At 37.5% G+C, this 16116-nt stretch overlaps 1 protein-coding gene across 3 annotated transcripts in view; it reads right to left on the reverse strand.

Moving 5' to 3' along the window:
• Positions 1-2379: 2379 nt before the first annotated feature.
• The window catches only part of LOC126336398 (clavesin-2-like), a 29588-nt gene continuing 15851 nt past the window's right edge, over positions 2380-16116 (reverse strand). For all 3 annotated transcript variants that reach the window (XM_050000079.1, XM_050000080.1, XM_050000078.1), the window contains exon 5: positions 2380-4896. In XM_050000079.1, coding sequence (XP_049856036.1) covers positions 4696-4896 — 201 coding nt within the window. In that variant the 3' untranslated portion in view covers positions 2380-4695. The remainder of the gene's footprint in view (positions 4897-16116) is intronic.

Genomic DNA, 16116 nt, shown 5'->3' on the forward strand with positions numbered 1-16116 from the left:
ATTTCACATTTAGCATATTCCTTCAGTAATGTTTTTAGATGATTACATTTTGATAGTTCATTTAAGTTGGATCAGGACACAAATAATTGAGACCAAAAACAGTTCAATCCCATAACAATAACAGTTCACACTTTTGGGTAATTACAACACAGTTAAGTTCAAACACTCATTAATTTAAGTTGCATAAATCACTAGAAAAAAATTAAATATTAGTTTTCTTGAGTTTCACAGAGAACGGAGTGCATATTTCAGAATATATCTATTTATGGTATGAATCAAATAACGAGAGCACCTCCAACACAGACATTAACTGTTCACTTTCCAACCACAGACTGACCTCACATGGCTTCCACCATGCTTCTCTTGCAAGTTCACAATAATCCACACTGAATTTGTGTGTTGTTCTTTGTTTCATTTTCACAAATTACAATTAAAGTTTTACATTTTTGAGTAATTGAATAATGGATGGAGATTCATATAAACCTGAACTTTTGAATGTAATTATAATTTCTATAGAATTACACTGGTTAGTCTGCACAAATGCACGATTCTACTTCAGCAGACAATGTTTTACATAAAGATGTTAGCCATTTCAAAATTAAATGAGTGCAGGAGTTGCTAATATATTTTTCATCACTTGCTGCATGAATATTTGTGTAGCTTTTTTGTATGCTTTATAAGGAAGCCAGTAAACATTTATTTATACTAGCAAACCTGGCGATGGCTGAAATTACACATACATCCTAAACTCCATCCTTCCCCTCTCCACTTCTGCCCTCTCCATGACCGTAAGCCTTGTTTATTGTTATTGCAAATGAAATCTTGATTGAGAATTAAAGTCACTTAAAATGAATGGTAAAATTGATTGGTATCATTGGTACATGGGCTAGGAGAGACAGATATCTCCAGCTGCCTGACCTGAAAGGATAGGAACTTCAATGACAGTACTTTGCACAGTTATAATCTGTGAAGAGAGACGATTACAGAGTTTCAGACGATGCAGATCTTGTAGTTGTATTCTAGTCATAAACCATAGATACAACCTTCCCGTTGTCTACAAAAATGATGGTGAGGCAGAAAACAAAACAACATATTGTTGCCTACACAATTTTTGTTTGAAATTACATATGAGGAGAAAGAATATATGTGGAAGAGGCAATTTGTGTAATGGTTTACATGGCCTGCTATTGTAGTTAAAATTGACAGAGAGAGAATAGGAAGCAGCACATTTTCACAGCACTCTCACAGTCAATTTTAATGAAAAACCTGTACACTGTAATTTAAAAATATATGTGTAATTTATGTCTGTCTAATCTACGTATGCCTGAATGTTTATTAGTATGTTGGTCAAAATTCAGAGCAAATCAGTCGAAAACTTTCCGAAATTTTTGTTAGCGATATTTCTCCATAACATATTCTATACACATTTATATACTACACATTTAAAAAATATATGAATCAAATGCTGCCCAAACATTTATTTCATTATCATGTAAAAACACAAATTAAATCATTGAAGAGCTTTTAGAGATTTTTCCTTTTTATATCTACATATTATGTATGTTGAAAAACATGTGGCCTAAGACCATCTCAGTGTTTATTAATGCAACATATAAAAATTTGAAGTAAATTGGTGAAACTCTTTGATATTTTTGGTAATAGCATCAAAGAAATACTTATCTTTAGATAGTAGTACAGATATGAACAACTACAATGTAGCTTGAAATTACTGATATTTCGTAAGTTGCACAATCTTCAAGCAAAATAAAATTTGGTTATTTTTGGTAGTAGAAAAACATAACCTATGCAAAAAAATCCACCTGCTGTGTCACATTCTCTACCACCAAATGACATTACTGACTAGATGTTAAACCCTGTCCTCTTTTTTTTCCACTTCTCTGCTGGTTCAATAAAATGATCTGTTAATTTTTTGCAAATAACTGACCAGGAACATACCCACTTTCATAGCTTTCATCTGCCACCATTTCCACATAAAAAATGTCTCACAGTGTCACTGCAGAAAGCATATTTGTGGTGATGAGAAATCCTTCTCCAACTGTGCTACATTCCTTGCTTAAGTCTTCACAGAAAGCTTCATTTGCTCTCCGAACTCACTTGACTAATAGAGGCCCCATGCCTTATTTTCTCACGCTCTTTATATTACACAAACAAACAAGTGCGTGGAATGAGTTAAGAACAGATGAAATGATGAAGCCGACAGTGATAGAAGGTGGGGCTCAAAATGCGAGAGAATATGAGAAAATGTATTGGCTTCATTCTACTCACCCATCTATAGCTACAATGAGAACGGCAGTTTACTTCAAAGTATTTCTTCTCCTGAAAATTATACTGGTATTCCACAAACGGATTCAAAAGGGATTTAAAACTTCCTAAAAAGTTGTGTGTAATTTTTAATCAATATAAAACATTTCAAAAATTACACAATTTAGTTTTAGAGTTTCAATTAAGTGCAGACATGAAACCTCTGTATCATGATGTTACACATTTTGGTGATCAGTCATTAAAGCAATTATCTTACTTAACAGAATAACCTATGTGACTTTCCAGAGTGCTTTCAAGTGGATATATCTCAATAAGCTGAAAAGTCAACAAAGATGAAAGTCTGTCGTCAACTGCACAAGAAAACCTTTATTCGATTCACTTTACCAGTTTCAATATTAGAGAAGGAAAGTTGCTACTCAACATATAGCGGAGATGCTGAGTCGCCATAGGAACAACAAAAAGATTCACACAATTATAGCTTTCACACACACACACACACACACACACACACACACACACACACACAAGCAAATGCAAGTTGACAAAGGCCTTAATGGCCCAAAGGTATACTTGTGTGAATCCTATTGTTGTGCCTATCGTGACTCAGCATCTCTGTTGTATGGTGAGTAGCAGCTTTCCTTCTATAATAGTGTTACATTACACCCTGGTTTTTCTATTGTTTGAATTTCCGTTGTTGCAATAGGCTCAAATCACTGATATGCCAAATTGAAAATAAGAATCTGACAGTAGTATATTTCTAGTGATGTCACTTTGTTTCATTGATTCTGTTGCAATGCACACTACTGCCCAATTTTAATCTTGACATTGGGTTACCACAGATTTGAGCCTATTTCACTTCTGAAGGTGTCAGTTTAAACTGGTGAAGTGAACTAAGTGAAGGTTTTCTTATGCTGTTGATGATTGACTTTTTATCTTTGTTGAAATATTCTGCAATACTGAACTACAGCTATGAACAAAATCATAAGTTAAAAGATTCACTAGACCTTTTTTTGACACATTTTGAAAAGGCAACAATTTAAAAACATTTACAAGTGCTTAAGGTTAGAATGAAAGAATAATAAAAATTTAAGTTAAGGTCAGTTGTTTTTTCAAAATATTTAAGTAAATTTAATGTGATACAGCATTGAGTATAACCAGTCAGAAGCAAATGGCAAGGTTATTTAGATTACTTTGTCATTTAATAGGTGTAAGTGATACAAACAACAGTGTAATTAAAGCATCACTCTTATAAACAATAACAAAAATTTGAAGCACACAACTGGGCATAAAACATAAAACACCTATCTACAATAGCAAAAGTGTCTGTATACAAAGATCAGACTTCAGAGAATCTCTATACAAAGATACAACATCAAAGAAATTTTTTTAAAGATAGTCCATCTTAGTACTAATTGCGATGTTCACAGTTCCAAAACATTCAAGTGAAGGATTTTACAAATGCCTTACCGAGTTCTGTGTAGAAATATGAATATTGCTGACAATCATATAAATTTGATGGAATTAATATACAATTTACAGAAATTATATACAACCTTGTTGGGCTGGCAGACAATGGACTGCCACATAACCATTTTTTGTTGATTAGCAGCAACAGGCTGTTTGTTTTCTGTACTTTCATACATAACAGATTTAGTTTTTTTCTTCTCTGTCGTATCTCTTTAACATTCTAATCCTCTCTGATACCATTAAGATCAGCTACTACTGTCTGGGCCTTGACCTCAGCCTCCCAATGAAAAATGGTAACGAGAGATAATCCCACATTTGTCCCACAACCCCATCCTTAGTCATGGATTTTTCAAGTCTCTATAATATTTTTCATTAATAATTTAAATCATACAACTCTAGAAACCCTAAATCATATCTAGAATATTGCAATCCATGAAGTCTAGTACAGTTTTTGTCAAAGTATGAAACTCACTGTCAACAACCTTTTAAATTGTTAAAATTTATTCACAAAATACATCTGATCAACTAGACACACAACTGAGGAAACACTAATTTAAAATATATGATAGCTGCACTTTAGTGTACTGAATACTGAAACTGTCCTTGCCTTAACATTTTATGCCAAAACAAATTCAGATATTTATCATATAATTTTTTCCAAAACACATTTTTTAAAAACAGTATGCTTTTATGAAATATATGTTTTCTTATAAATATAAAAAAATACAATTTGTACAAGTTGCTCATTTGTGCGAACAGTATCACAAATCCACATACACACTTATTAAGACTAGTTGTAATACTGAAATACCAACATTTTTAATAAAGTGAGATCATTCCATAACATCATAATACAAGCCAAAATTGTCATCTCCACCAACTAATAAAAATCACACACACTTGTGGAATGTTGGCAAGCTTTACTGATAAATCCTCTGGCACCAACTACCGAGAATTCTCCTTCCTTTTGAAAGGAGGAGTCAGCTGAACAGTATTATTGTCTGTCCTGCCGTCCTCAGCCTCCAAAACTTTGTCTGCCCACGAGAGCTGATTGTACGAGGGTCCTTCTCCTCCAAGCTCTGCTGGCAGTACATCTCGTGCTATACACTCATGTAGTGTACTCATATTGTTGCCGTGTAGATATATCTATTGAGAATGAAGACACTTATGAAATATACATTATAATTAAAGACCTTTTTCACTTTTATTCATGTATCTGTCAGATATATTCATCCATATTCCTTCTAAATTGTAATATATTATCATGTGAAAAGTTAAATGTAAGGACAGTACACTGTCAAAGCTGTCCGTTTCAAAACAATAGCATAGCTGAAGAAGGATATACTTTACTGGTGATTTTATATGCTAACTCATTTCCAAAATAATTTAGTTTGTCTTGCGACCTGTATTGCCTTTCATGATCAGAAAACATTTGTCACCCAACACATACGAGAAATAGTTACCAACTTATATTTATTTTATTAGTACATTAGAACACCATTTAATAATTTACAACATGACATAATTTTGTACATCAAAGTAATTATATTTCATTTTTAACTTCTCTACATCTATCTTTCTGTGTAAATCCTACTGAGTTACAAAGTGATACACAGGTTACATCACACAGGGTGGCGCACGAAATGTGTCACCATTTGTTTCATTCATAGTTTATAACACACATTAGATATCCCATCCCCCCCCCCCCCCCCCCCCCCATGAACCATGGACCTTGCCGTTGGTGGGGAGGCTTGCGTGCCGTATCGTAGGTGCAACCACAACGGAGGGGTATCTGATGAGAGGCCAGACAAATGTGGTTCCTGAAGAGGGGCAGAAGCCTTTTCAGTAGTTGCAAGAGCAACAGTCTGGATGATTGACTGATCTGGCCTTGTAACACTAACCAAAACGGCCTTGCTGTGCTGGTACTGCGAACGGCTGAAAGCAAGGGGGAACTACGGCCGTAATTTTTCCCGAGGGCATGCAGCTTTACTGTATGGTTAAATGATGATGGCGTCCTCTTGGGTAAAATATTCCGGAGGAAAAATAGTCCCCCATTCGGATCTCTGGGCGGGGACTACACAAGAGGATGTCGTTATCAGGAGAAAGAAAACTGGCGTTATACAGATCGGAGTGTGGAATGCCAGATCCCTTAATCGGGCAGGTAGGTTAGAAAATTTTAAAAGGGAAATGGATAGGTTAAAAGTTAGATATAGTGTGAATTAGTGAAGTTCGGTGGCAGGAGGAACAAGACTTCTGGTCAGGGGACTACAGGGTTATAAACACAAAATCAAATAGGGGTAATGCAGGAGTAGGTTTAATAATGAATAGGAAAATAGGAATGCAGGTAAACTACTACAAACAGCATAGTGAACACATTATTGTGGCAAAGATAGTCACGAAGCCCACGCCTACTACAGTAATACAAGTTTATATGCCAACTAGCTTTGCAAATGAAGAAGAAATTGGAGAAATGTATGATGAAATAAAAGAAATTATTCAGAGAGTGAAGGGTGACGAAAATTTAATAGTCATGGGTGACTGGAATTCGGTAGTAAGAAAAGGGAGAGAAGGAAATGTAGTAGGTGAATATGGATTGGGGCTAAGAAACGAAAGAGGAAGCCGCCTGGTAGAATTTTGCACAGAGCATAAGTTAATCATAGCTAACACTTGGTTCAAGAATCATAAAAGAAGGTTGTATATGTGGAAGAATCCTGGAGATACTAAAAGGTATCAGATAGATTATATAATGGTAAGACAGAGATTTAGGAACCTGGTTTTAAATTGTAAGACATTTCCAGGAGCAGATGTGGACTCTGAACACAATCTATTGGTTATGAGCTGTAGATTAAAACTGAAGAAACTGCAAAAAGGTGGGAATTTAAGGAGATGGAACTGGATAAACTGACTTTACCAGAGGTTGTACAGAGTTTCAGGGAGAGCATAAGGGAACAATTGACAGGAACACAATAGAAATACAATAGAAGAAGAATGGGTAGCTCTGAGGGATGAAGTAGTGAAGGCAGCACAGGATCAAGTAGGTAAAAAGACGAGGGCTAGTAGAAATCCTTGGGTAACAGAGGAAATATTGAATTTAATTGATGAAAGGAGAAAATATAAAAATGCAGTAAACGAATCAGGCAAAAAGGAATACAAACATCTCAAAAATGAGATCGACAGGAAGTGCAAAATTGCTAAGCAGGGATGGCTAGAGGATAAATGTAAAGGTGTAGAAGCGAGTATCACTAGGGTAAGATAGATACAGCCTACAGGAAAATTAAAGAGACCTTTGGAGATAAGAGAACCACTTGTATGAACATCAGGAGCTCAGATGGAAGATCAGTTCTAAGCAAAGAAGGGAAAGCAGAAAGGTTGAAGGAGTATATACAGGGTCTATACAAGGGCGATGTACTTGAGGACAATATTATGGAAATGGAAGAGGATGTAGATGAAGATGAAAGGGGAGATACGATACTGCGTGAAGAGTTTGACAAAGCACTGAAAGATCTCAGACTTCAAGAAGAATATAATAATTCCAATCCCAAAGAAAGCAGGTGTTGACAGATGTGAAAATTACCGAACTATCAGTTTAATGAGTCACAGCTGCAAAATACTAACGCGAATTCTTTACAGGCGAATGGAAAAACTAGTAGAAGCCGACCTCGAGGAAAATAAGATTGGATTCCGTAGAAATATTGGAACACGTGAGGCAATACTGACCCTACGACTTATCTTAGAAGCTAGATTAAGGAAGGGCAAACCTACGTTTCTAGCATTTGTAGACTCAGAGAAAGCTTTTGACAATGTTGAGTGGAATACTCTCTTTCAAATTCTGAATGTGGTAGGGGTAAAATATAGGGAGCGAAAGGCTATTTACAATTTGTACAGAAACCAGATGGCAGTTATAAGAGTTGAGGGGCATGAAAGGGAAGCAGTGGTTGGGAGGGGAGTGAGACAGGGTTGTAGTCTCTCCCCGATGTTATTTATTCTGTATATTGAGCAAGCAGTGAAGGAAACAAAAGAAACATTCGGAGTAGGTATAAAAATCCATGGAGAAGAAATAAAAACTTTGAGGTTCGCCGATGACATTGTAATTCTGTCAGAGACAGCAAAGGACTTGGAAGAGCAGTTGAACGGAATGGATAGTGTCTTGAGAGGAGGATATAAGATGAACATCAACAAAAGCAAAATGAGGATAATGGAATGTAGTCAAATTAAGTCTGGTGATGCTGAGGGAATTAGATTAGGAAATGAGACACTTAAAGTAGTAAAGGAGTTTTGCTATTTGGGGAGCAAAATAACTGATGATGGTCGAAGTACAGAGGGTATAAAATGTAGACTGGCAATGGCAAGGAAAGAGTTTCTGAAGAAGAGAAATTTGTTAACATCGAGTATAGATTTAAATGTCAGGAAGTTGTTTCTGAAAGTATTTGTATTGAGTGTAGCATGCATGGAAGTGAAACATGGGCAATAAATAATTTAGACAAGGAGAGAATAGAAGCTTTTGAAATGTGGTGCTACAGAAGAATGCTGAAGATTAGATGGGTAGATCACACAACTAATGAGGAAGTATTGAGTAGGATTGTGGAGAAGAGATGTTTGTGGCACAATTTGACCAGAAGAACGGATTGGTTGGTATGGCATGTTCTGAGGCATCAAGGGATCACCAATTTAGTATTGGAGGGCAGCGTGGAGGGTAGAAACCATAGAGGGAGACCAAGAGATGAATACACTAAGCAGATTCAGAAGGATGTAGGTTGCGGTAGGTACTGGGAGATGAAGAAGCTTGCACGGGATAGAGTAGCATGGACAGCTGCATCAAACCAGTCTCAGGAGTAAAGACCACAACAACAGATATCCCATTGACCGTCTCACCAGCAGTAGCAATATAGCTTGGAGAAACAAATGAGTTACAAAATAATGCATACATAATCCATGATACCGTCACTAGGAGACTAGTGTTTACAAAATGGCTGACAATGGGCAACTAACAACGCAGCAGCTATTGACAGTTCTGTTAGTTTTTTTATGAAATGTAAAGTCCTATTGCAACTCAGAGATGGTTTTGACAACAGTTTATTACACAGCAGGCCCCTTGCAAGAGAACTATTTATAGGCTGTATAATCAATTTGCAGGAGAAGGATAAATATTGGAAGCGAATCGATTTCGGCTGAAGCCTATTTGTTTGCTGGAGAATATTGAAGCAGTACTAGTTACTCTCCAGAGAAGCCCTGGCACATCATGCAGAATGGCAGCAGTGCAACTGGCCATATCCAGACACGCCGTACAATGGATTTTTAAAACGACCTTGTACTTCTACAGGACTACCTCTGCTCAGAAGCTCACTGCAGAACACAGGCAGCAGAGACTACTGTTTGCCTGCTGGGCAGAAGATAGAGAACAAACTTTCAACAATATTTGGTTTTCAAACAAGGCATGTTTTCATTTGGACACTGTGGTTAACACACAACCACAGTGTTTGCAGTATGTGGTCTTATTCCATCTTGCATGAAGCTACTGATAATATGCAATTGCTTCATGAACAACATCTTCATGCTCCGAGGATTACAGTGTGGGTTGTAATTTCCAGGCACGGACTTACTGGACCTTTTTTCTTTGAAGAAGCTGTGAATAGTGCCTGTTATTTGAGGGGGCTCCATAATACCTTTTTTTCCACAGCTTCTTGCTACTGTGTTGCCCTTCAACATGCAGTGGTTCATGCAAGATGGAGCAAGGCCACATACTGCAAACACTGTGTTGGACTTCTTACACAAGCATTTCGAGATGCACGTCATTTCACTCAGATTTAAATGACAGACAATTTTGCTCCCCCCCCCCCCCCCCCTCCCCCAATAGTTCAGACCTCAACCCATGTGACTTCTTCCTGTGTGTGTAACTGAAGGAAATATTTTTCCTAAAGCGTTCATATGCTTTAATGCAGCTCATATGCCTTATTCTTCAAGCTTGTCTTGAAATCGTAGAAGACATGAGCTGAGTTAGAACAAATCTCTGCCGAGTATTTTCCATGGTAGTATACTTTCCATTGAAATTGTCTTAACAGTAACACTTATAGGGTGCCACCCTATAAGTAATGGTGAAAACTGACTGAGCTGAAATTACATGGTAATATAAGCCAAAACGATGCAGTAAACATGGGTCTGCACATAAGCCTTTTGCGAAGTAATTGTGAGAAAGACTTTAAGAGACACCACTATTTTAATGTGAAATATTGGCCTAGTTATCACAAATGTATCTGATGTGTAAACTGTTAAATCTCCACATCTAATTGGGGTCAAATCTCACCCACAGGCCAAGGTTGGGGAATGTGGAATATGCATAATGGTGCACAGGCAACTTTGGTGTATTGAATACTGAAACTGTCCTTGCCTTAACATTTTATGCCAAAACAAACTCACATATTTATCATATAATTTTTCCAAAACACATTTTTGAAAACAGTATGCTTTTATGAAAAATATTTTTCTTATAAATATAATAAAAAATACAATTTCTAAGATGACACCTAATACACCAACACAGTCCAACATGGATACATTGAGCACGGCCTGTACCTTCACCTCCAAGATAATCTGACCTCAATTCACTTGATTTTATGTCGAAGCCATCTCAAAAGTGAAGTATACAGCTCTCGTATTGATTTGCCTGGAGAACTGGAGCAGCAGATTGTACAATCTTGACAAGATTTATGCGAAGATTTGGATGTGTTTAAAATAATTCTTAACTTGTGGCAGATACAGCAGTACTGTATTGAAATGTGAGGACAACAATCAGAACACTTTCTTTAACAGAAAATTGTAACATGTCGATAAAGTAGGCAATGACTGAAATTTCAGCTGGATGGAGATTTCATACTGAAGTCAATGGTGGCTTGTAACTAACACATTCACAATTATTTCACAAACGACTTGCTTGCTGACGGATGTTTACTGGAATGTATTTGCTTGTATTATTGTATAATTTTGCCCATTCAGTTTTTGTTATTATTTACACACACTGCAGCATTTCATTCTATTAAATTAAATATATACTGGTCGACGTATGGAGATTTGTTTGTTGAAAGAGGTCAGTATTTCATTCAGCATTAAGCATTTTATTGTGATCTCAAACCAATGTCAGGAAACACAGGTGGTCTGAGCTAGAGGTTTATATTTCAGTACTTATTATGGTTTATAACTTTATTTGTCAAACATTGTACACGGGAGCACAGAATTTTTATGCATGTTGGTACAGTTCAATGTGAACACTGGTTGTAGCTCGACAGATATCAAAACAGTACTCCACTTCTCACCACATGTTCGTAAGCATGACAGGTGTTATCACTTCTGCTGCACCATATATCTGTTACCCCAAATCTACCACATCTCGAGTTTTGATGTAAACGGTGTCCTTGATTAACCCCCATCTATAGTTTGGGAGACCGAAGGTACCACATAGTCGGATCCTTCTCCTGATCCAGGGCTCAGGAAATGTCTTATGGAGATATCTATATCTATTGTCTGAATGCCTCTGTGCATGCAGTAATTATTCTAATCTTATACTCACGATCCCTATGTGAGTAGGGGTTTGTAATGTAACCATTTAATGCTCGTTCTTGAAACTTAGTTAATAGACTTCCTCGGAATAGGTTATGACTATTTTCAAGAGTCTTCCAGTTCAGGTCCTTCAGTATCTCTGTGACACTCTCCCACAGATTAAACCAGGGTCGGCCAAACGCTGTACATGAGTGCACGTGTGCAACAGCGAGCGATAGCGACATCTGTTATTAGACATGTGTCCTAAATGCACGGCGGCGGCTCCACTTCCCTGTGGTACAAGCAAGAGCGCAACATATCCCGTCTCGTTTACCCCTGGTGACCGTAACGTTAACAGCGAAGTACTGAGAAATGACAAGTACCGTGAAAAAGAAAATGACGGGAGGTCTATGTTCTCAGTCGTTTAAAAATGACTGGGAACTGCAATTCTTTGTTGTTGCTGTTGGTGAAAACTCACAGTGTTTGCTGTGCCGCCGAATAATAGGTGTCCAGTGTAAGTTTTCAATTGAAAGACACTACAATACATATCACAAAGATGAGTGTAGTGTACTCAACAGTGAAGAACGGCAAGCAAAATTAAATGTCCTTCAGAAAATGGATGAGACACCAACTCGATTTTATCATATGTCAAAGTAACTGATACTCCTTAAACTCTTACTTTCTTGTGTTGCATTTATGTCTATTTTACTGTATGCTGTACAATGTACTGTTTTCAATTTTCCAGAATGACAACCATACTAAATCTTCACTGCGAGCAAGTTTTAAAATCGCATTAAGAATTGCACAATTTGGGAAACCCTTTTCCGAAAGGGTGTCTGATTGATGCTCCAGAACTTTTGTGTCCCACGAACGTTAGCAGGTTTCAAGAAATCAGTCTATTCAAACAAACAGTGACAAGACGTATCGGTGCTATGGCCGGTGATCTGCACAGGCAGCTAATAAATAAGGCTAAATACTTTGTTGATTTCACTGTTGCGCTTGATGAAGCAACAGATCTTACAGATACAGCCCAGGTTGTTCTTACAGATACAGCCCAGGTTGTTCTTACAGATACAGCCCAGGTTGTTTTACACATACGAGGTGTTGATGACGCACTTTGTGTAACAGAGGAGCGACATCTGTGCGTAGAAACATGCACTACCTGACTGCTCACGGCTGTGGCGTGCACACTGTGACCCGGAAGTTGCACATGTGCAAGAGCAACGCACGCATGCAGAATTTCTGGCCGGCCCTGGATTAAACAAACCTTGTGACCATTCATGCTGGCCTGCTCTGTTTACATTCAATATCCTACATTAGTCCTATTTGGTACTGGTCCCACACACATGGGCAGTATTCTAGAGCAGGTCACATGAGTGATATGTAAACAATGTCCATTGTAGACTGATTGCACTTCCCTGGTATTCTAGCAATGTGATCATTCCATTTCATATCCCTACAAAGTGTTCCACTTAGATATTTGTATCAATTATAGTCATATGATACTATGTTTTTTTGTTTTGTTTTGTGATGTGCACAATTTTACATTTTTGAACATTTAAAGCAAGTTGCCAATCTCTGCACCACATCGAACTCTTATCGAGTTCTGAGTGAGTATTTATGCAGCTTCTTTCAGATAGTAATTAATCTTAGATAATTACATCATATGTAAAAAGCTTGTTATACTATTAATATTGTCTGCGAGGTCATTAATATACAATATGAACAGCAAGGGTCCCAACACACTTCCCTGGGGCACACGTTAAGTTACTTCTACATCTGATGATGACTCTTCATCCAAGATAACACACTGTGTCCTCCCTACCAAAAATTCCTCAATCCAGTCACAAATTTCACTTGATACCCCATACGATCATACTTTTGTCAATAAGCATAGGTGTGGTAATATCCTCACTTTGCCAGAAGTCTCACTTCCCTGTATTCAACAGTTATGTCAGTTAACTTTGATGCAAACGTGGAAGGTAGGTGCATTGCTGAACAGCACTGCACTAAAGTAGTAGTTGCTTTTGCCCATATGATGTAACATTTCAACAGCAATATCACACTATCTGTGGTGATACTCACGCTTAATGTGATGCAAAAGTTACAGTTTGTAAGCACGTACCTGGAGATGTTTGTGCACTATGTCATGCACTGTCAAATGGGGGATGGCTAGTTCCTTATTATTTTTTTCTATGGATTTACTTGAGCTCCTAGCAAATGCTTTGCATGCATGTTATACAGATTCTTTATTCAAACGTGTAGAAACACATATTTTCCAGCATTGGAGATCAAATTTCCTGTTCCTTCAAGGGTTCTGTCCCTGGTAAATGAATCTGTGTGTGGGAGGACCCACACTCCACTCTCTTCTTGCATGCTGCTGAAAATGTGTTACAGATTTTAACTCTTCCAACCTTGGCATACACAGCACCTTTCACTTTGGTGTCCACACTTTGACTGTTAGAAGAACATCTGCCTGCTACACAGTAAACACAACTCACAGCTGTTCAGGAAATGGTGAGGATCACATTGTGGAATAGTGTCTATTGATTGTGTATTTACTCGACAACATATAATGTTGAGTTCTTTCATTATTTCATTTTGTGTACCTCCACCTGGACACACTGATAAGCTTGTTGGTCAACATTCGGTACAAAATCTAGTTCTGGTGAAGGCTTCACTGAAATGATTCCAACTTGTAACAATTAGGCCTTCCTGTGGACTTTGCTAATATCTCTAAAAATTTCAGCTTTAGTGTTTCAAAATAGGTTCACCAGTGATATCACATTAAAGCAGCTCTGTGTCCTTTTATAGTGTGAGTACAATATATGCTGAAACCAAACTTTATTGAAGCATGCCTGGGTTCAGTTTTAATCTGAAAATGTATGTAGGAGAGCCTCTAGAATTCCTGTCTACTATCTTAAATACACCGTCATTTATTTAGATGATAAGCAGATACACCAATCATTTAAGGGTAGAATAATGCTCTGGACCAAAATTCTTCTTTGGATATCTTTCCCATTCTTCTCAATAGTTCAAGTAAATCTAATCGTACTTGCTGCTCAATGTCATGGCAGTAAAGTTTTTAAGTGATATACAGTACTACATTTATGGTTATCGACTGACCACTTGGATAAAGGCCCGTCCACATGCAATGATCTGTCTGTGCAAATGTCTGCGCACATCACATCTGCGCAGACAGATCGTTGCTTGTGGACAGAAGATTTGCACCAACCTGAGGTGTGTGCAAACCTGGAAGTTGGAGTTGGAGGTTTGAGCGAAACCTCTCAAATCTGTGGGTTCATCTGCGCAGACAAGTTGGAGCGTGTGGACAGGAGATCGCCGCAAATTTGGCGCGAAACAGCTGTTTGCTCAGTATTTGTACACACAGGGCATTAAAATGGCTGATACTCGTCAGTGTTCTCTAGTGTTTGTAAGTGAATTCATTGAAATATATAGAAACCACCCATATTTGTGTAAGATTAAAAGTAAAGAATATAGTGACCGAGACAAAAAGACAGCAGAATTGAAAAATTACGGGCAGTTGACGCCTCGGCAAACGGGGAAACAGTAAAAAAAAAATAATAATAATAATAACAATAATAATAATAATAATGGCAACAACAACAACAACATCAACAATAACAATAACAATAACAATAACAATAATAATAATAATAATAATAATATCAGTGCTAATTCTGTCTAGAATTCAGATTGGAGTTTTGTATCCTGTAACAAAAGTTCGTACCAGGTTGCTTCTACACAGTAGCGAACTGAAAATACCTACTCAGAAACAAAGTAAACCATAGTTCATTGGCCATGTAGGTATATAATCTCTAATAATATAGGCCTATTGTGCTTCAAACACATCTACAACACCAAAAATATTATCTGTAACTTGGCAGACTTAATTTACTTGACTTGCCTTGATGAACTCATCCTTCAGGACAGCGTAAATAACTTTACATGTGTTGGGTATCATTTCATTTAATGCTTGTTTCGATATTGCAGTTGAAAATTTCAAATCACTGTAGCTCCTTCCTGTTGCTAGGAATCTTAATGTTACCACCAGCCGTTCATGAGGGAAATTGCCCTTCTCATACAAGTATTTTCTCTCATAATATGAGAGGTTACAAGCTTTAAGAGATAATTATAAGTTTCGACATCCATCCGCAAATAATTTCACCAGTTGTTAGGTTCGCCCTGCAACTCTCACAGTAAATTTACGTGAGAAAACTGCTTTCACTTTAGCAGCCACTGTCTACACCATTTTTTCCGCTATCTCTGTTTCCTGCAGTTGGTCTGAATGTTTTTTGCAACACAAGTTGCGAACACAGACCACAACAGAACTTACTCCATTTATATATTTCAAAATAACTGAATTAAATTTTTGACGTTTATGGGGGGCGTAGTCGCTTGGCACTGATATTTCTTTTCTACACTGACAGATGGCGGGTGAGTAGTAGATTGGGGGTTGTCTTGTGTGAACACACCAAATCTGCAGCGATCTTTTGCATGTACAGACATCTGCGCCGATGTCTGCGCAGACAGATCATTGCGTGCGGACCGGGCTTAAGTATGTTTGGTCTGTATTCAATTAAAATAAAACTAACTGGTCGTCGTCGTGTGACGAGTGCCTCCCGTCGGGTAGACCGTTCGCCTGGTGCAAGTCTTTCGATTTGACGCCACTTCGGCGACTTGCGCGTCTGGTAAACATGGCTTAAGACAAAGTCAAAACAGAACAGTATTTTTTTTTTCTGTCTCACATCAAGCAACAACACTTGTGGATATGCATCCTCGTTTACAGCTTATTTATATTACAAATCATAAAAA

This window comes from Schistocerca gregaria, chromosome 2 (assembly GCF_023897955.1).
Source record: "Schistocerca gregaria isolate iqSchGreg1 chromosome 2, iqSchGreg1.2, whole genome shotgun sequence".
Lineage (NCBI taxonomy): Eukaryota > Metazoa > Arthropoda > Insecta > Orthoptera > Acrididae > Schistocerca > Schistocerca gregaria.